This window comes from Montipora capricornis, chromosome 12 (assembly GCF_036669925.1).
Source record: "Montipora capricornis isolate CH-2021 chromosome 12, ASM3666992v2, whole genome shotgun sequence".
Classification (NCBI taxonomy): Eukaryota; Metazoa; Cnidaria; class Anthozoa; order Scleractinia; family Acroporidae; genus Montipora; species Montipora capricornis.
The window spans coordinates 40,998,445-41,003,444 of NC_090894.1; the positions used below are offsets into that span (position 1 = coordinate 40,998,445).

At 38.4% G+C, this 5,000-nt stretch overlaps 1 protein-coding gene across 5 annotated transcripts in view; it reads left to right on the plus strand.

Moving 5' to 3' along the window:
* The window catches only part of LOC138027770 (uncharacterized), a 47,237-nt gene that overhangs the window by 40,288 nt on the left and 1,949 nt on the right, over nucleotides 1-5,000 (plus strand). For 4 of the 5 annotated variants that reach the window (XM_068875375.1, XM_068875372.1, XM_068875373.1 and 1 more), the window contains 2 exons: nucleotides 1-39; nucleotides 3,083-5,000. The exon at nucleotides 1-39 is cut by the window's left edge and continues 179 nt beyond it; the exon at nucleotides 3,083-5,000 is cut by the window's right edge and continues 1,949 nt beyond it. In XM_068875375.1, the coding sequence (XP_068731476.1) occupies nucleotides 1-39; nucleotides 3,083-3,193 (150 nt within the window). In that variant the 3' untranslated portion in view covers nucleotides 3,194-5,000. The remainder of the gene's footprint in view (nucleotides 40-3,082) is intronic. The other variant, XR_011127507.1, reaches the window with a different exon arrangement.

The window sequence follows — 5,000 nt, forward strand, 5'->3', positions numbered from 1 at the left end:
TACATAGCCTTGAGTGATGGGTCGAGCGTTTTAACTAAGGTAAGAATTCGTGGGTAGGATTCTTACATCACCTATTTTCTCTTAACACTGACTAAAATTAAATACTTTGGAGGTCCATTCGGGTGTACTGTAAATTACACAAAGGTGACTTCAGATCCTAATGAGGACCCAGAAAATGACGTAGTTTTTTGATACGAGAATATATCACTGCACGGCCCTATTTACCGCCTGCAGTTTTTGTGGATGGCAAGAATTGAGACTGTTTCTTTTTTTCTGAGGAAAAAGGAGTCTTTTTGACTTATGCTATACAAACTGAAAATAATGATGCAGGTAGTCGCGAAAATTCGAATTCGTAATTTAATTCAGTTGTGGCCTGTGATGTACGGGGATTTATCGTACATCATGCTGGCTAAGTAGGCGATATAAATCGCAAGAAACCATTCTCTATATAGTTATATGATCTGAGAAAAGGCGGAACAAGTCGAATGATGAGAACGGGAGCCTTTAATTCCGAGCAATAAACCCCTGACATTGCGTGATTCAACCTCCTTTTCTCCTCTCCTTTCCTTTCCTCCTTTTAATTAAGGCAATTCCTCAAGCCTGCACTTAACTTTTTTGAAACATGTCTGCGCTTGCACGTGTTTTTATTGATTTATTGATTTACAAATTTACTTCCTTACTTATTTTAGTTACCGACTTATTTATTTATTTTTTTCTTTAGCGCGGCTTTAGTTAAGATACGTTTCTAAACAAAAGAACTTCGAATTTGTTGCTGTCTCAATTTTATTCTGTCGAAATTGAACAAGCAAATTGGCAAAACCTATAAATTTCATCCCACCAACCAGACGGGAGTGTTGACACTCGAACGGTACACTCGAACGGTACACTTAGTACCGTGAATCTTTGCGTCATGATTTGCACAGTTTAATCAACTCACAGTTTTTCTACTCTCTACTCTCGCCCAATGGTTATCATACACGTCATTATGCATATAATTACTTGGACCTCCCCTCTTGGTTGGTGTACACTCACAAAGCGTCGCACGTACTCCTTTAAAAATTGACAATAGCAATTTTTACAATCTTTCACAAAAGGTCATTCAACCATCATTGCACAGTCCATTTTAAATCTTGGTTCTCTTCCTCTACCTGCATCTGCCTTTCATTCCTTTCAGGAGCTCTCTGGACTGCAGGTTTCCTCACTCTTTCGTTTCCGGGCTCAACTTCATCTCTCTTCATCTCTTCTTGGTGTCTGCATTGTTTCAATATTCCTGTTTCACCGCTTAAACCTGTGGTCTTTCAATATTCCAACCCTTCTACTCATCAAAGCTAGCCAATAACTGTGCTTTCCTTCAGCCATAGTAGGAGAAATAATCTCAAGTGGATCATAGATAGCTCCGAAGTAGCTAGGCATAGTTCGTTCGGTCACAGGTGGCTTGCAGGGAAATCCAGAATTTCGTATTCGTTGTCCCACGTATGTCGCAAAGCCTTGTTAGGACTTGCTATGTTCGGGGGCCTAATATTTGATTCCATCTGTTACTAGGGAACTTAGCGCTCTCAAGGATAACGTGCTCTCTTGTTTGAATTCTGTCATCTTCTTCTCATCCCTCATGCTTGCATGAGGTTGTCGACAAAACTGCTTTCCTTCAGTACTCTTACTGTATCTCCAAAGTGTGGTCCTTGCAGTTTAAAGTGATACTGCAGTGGCTCCTAACAAGAACGGACTGGCCTCAACTCCAAACATCACTCGTGTAAATCTCAGGTGTTTCTCAATGGACAAGGCTTGGCACTCGCCTCCAATACCATGCGCACCTTTGTAGTCACTTCACTTTGCTTTACAACTGGTTTACGCGGCAAGTAGTACACCCTTTCGCCAACAGGTTTCTGAAGACTTCTTCTATGCCCGTTCTCAAATGCTCATCGATTTAATATTGTGAATCGAAGGGGAATGGAACCAACGACTATGCGATTGCGCTGCTGTAGGCTTGATTATCTTCCTCACCACATTAACTATTTTCAAACTGCGATGATTATTGTAACTTGACTCAACATTCGTAGTTCACATATTTGACATTTCATATACATGTATTCTCAATCATAAGTATATAAGCCTTATTCGCTTTCTCAATGTGTATCGTTTTATAATACACGTAGACTAGGAAATATTTTCTCTCAAAGTGGAACTTAAGTTTCGAAACACTTCATTTACTACACTTTATTTTATTGTATATTCAACAGAATATCACGTTTCTGATTGGTCAATGACAAATGCATAAATAGGTTATATAGTGCATTTCGGAGGTTGATATGGAAACAGACCGATGTTGTAATTTTGTTGGGTAGATAATACATAAAAAATCGAACGAAATGATATATAAAACGAATCATACATTGAACTACGGATATGAAATCAAGTAAAGGTATGATCCTCACAGTAATGAACGCAAATTTAGCAATTGCGTAGAGAAACTTGCTCGTTCATTTTGTGATTTATGGTCATTCGTGCCATTTTGAAAGTTCCACTACGGCTTGTACAATTTTTGGGAACTTTAAAAACATTTACTCTTGCTCATAAATCACGAAATGCAGTCGCGTTCATAGGATCTTTTCCTTTAGATATTCTTAAGTCTTTAAAAAAATTATAACGTTTCTGCACTGATCTACGAATTGATCTTCTGTAACTGGTAAATAAAGGATATTACGTGGCCGCGCGGAAATACGAAATTTCTCTTCGAGTGTTGAAAGATATTTCACGACTGAGCGCAGGGAACGAGTGAAATATTTTTCAACACGAGAAGAGAACTTTCGTATCTCCAAGCGGCCATGTACTATTCTATTTATTATATTAACACCAATGAAATACTAAATCATTTCACGAAAGGCATCGAAAGGCGCGATTTTTGTATGTAACCATAGCAACAGTAATCTTTTCACGTGTGAAGATATCATGTTTTCGCGCGAAATCTCACTTAGTATTTCACCGGTGTTTATATAATAAATAGCGTTTCGTGGAGTTGAGGAGAACCAATAACATTTTATCCTTTTCAATAATACTTACGCAATCATTTTTTCATTGCATCTAGATTTGTCCCAAGGAAAATAGAGAGTGCAAGGCACCTTTGCTGGAAGAAATAAATCGAAAACTTGAAATGATTATGGAAAAAATGAATACATCACAAGAGACTGCTCTCTGATTACAAGTTTTGGCTAATGCTTGTAACCATACGGTGCATGTTCTGATAACCCAGGTCGAGTGAGCCCATCAGAACAATAAAGACATAATATCCGACGTACAAAATGTAATAACTAACAACTATTCACCCAAGAGAAGGTGGCTAGTGGTTGATATTTACGATTTTTTTGTAAATGTCCAAAACTAGCCACCGACACTGAGGTGAATAGTTGTTTTATCATATTCTTAAACAGTGAGATAATATAGCACAAAAAGACGAGTTTAACATCTTTTTAAGCAGCGCCGGATTACAATATTTTCGGACTCAAACCCCTTGTGAGTTACTCGGAGGTGACTAGCAAAGGATAGTCGGAGTTTGAGTAGCCAATCAGAGCGTGCCTTCAAAGCTCTCCACTTACACGGTTTTAAAATATACTTAATAGCATTATTGGTGATCACTGTTGGTCTTCACAGAATCGTCCTTCGTCATTTACTGATATAGCATATTTTTTGTTACCAGTAAAATAGGTATCCATTGTGTAGGCTGTTAGGCATGACTAGCATGTGTGCTTATCGAGAAATTGATATTGTAAATGTTGAAGTGCTTGTCACCAATTTTTTTTTAATTTGAGGAAAAAACAAGAACCCTCCGCGAAAAGTAATTCTAAACTATAAACCCCTTTATTTACAGTTCCGGACATTTTTTCAAGGCTTAAAATGCACCAAAAAGCGTATTTCGGATTCCTGTGCTGTTTTGACCGAGCGACGAAGTCCTGCGCTGATGACGTAGCAGGAGTAACTCACTTCGCATTCACGCGCTCTAATACTGAGACAGTAAGTGACAGTATAAGTTCTCTTTTGATTAAGAGTAATGCATAAAACTAAGTTACGCTCCGCGAACATTTCACTACCAACGATGCGGCAACTTACTCCTCCTACGTCACCGGTCCCAGTCCCCTTTCGTGCTCGACCAAATTTTGAATGTGCCAAAAAGACATTAAGGTGATTCCTTAGTAATAGAAGTTGTCGTAAGATTTTTTTAAAACTTTTCTCGATTGTTCCCTATATTACGGTGACTCGAAATGTGCAATTAAAAAAGTAGGTCACCAAGCTCGTTTGAGAGACATAACTTGCTCAAGTTACTCATTTAATCATTGCGCCTTCATCTATCAAGGACAAGTTTATTCCATCGGTTCAGGCTACGTTTTGCACGAACAGGAAGCACAGCTTTGACGTAATTCTTGAAATAACAAAACAGGTGAATTGTGTTGCTCAAAAGGAATAATTTAATGTTTGTTTTATGGCACAGGCAGAAGTCTTGAAAAGGCACTGACTACAAATGTTCTTCGGGTGCGTGATCTCGAGGAGACAATTTTGTGTCCACGAGTGATGGCTACGAATACTATCTTTCCTGTAACTTTTTTTTCTGACGTAAATTTTTTGTAATTTTTTTACAGCGCAAAGAAGATGAGTAAGAGAATAAAATTATGCCAAAAAAAAGATAGGTCACCAACCTCGTTTAGGAGAAAACAGAAAGCAAACCAAGCTCGACCCCTCGACAACACGTCTCCCCGATAGCGCGGTTTCACTTTCACAGTCGGACTTAAATCTTCTTTAGCATTATCAAGGCTATCACTCGACTTTTTGTTTTGTGAGAGTCCAAAACGTTTCTTGTTTTGCTCTTTACTGCTGTGCTCTGAAAACGGCCATTCTTCTTTCTAGCGAGCTTTCCCTCACGAAAGGTCGGCATTTTGAAATGTTTTTGGCCACGTTCGATATATCAATATTCACACATTGGTACGAGTCTTTATGGTTAAATTTAAACATTG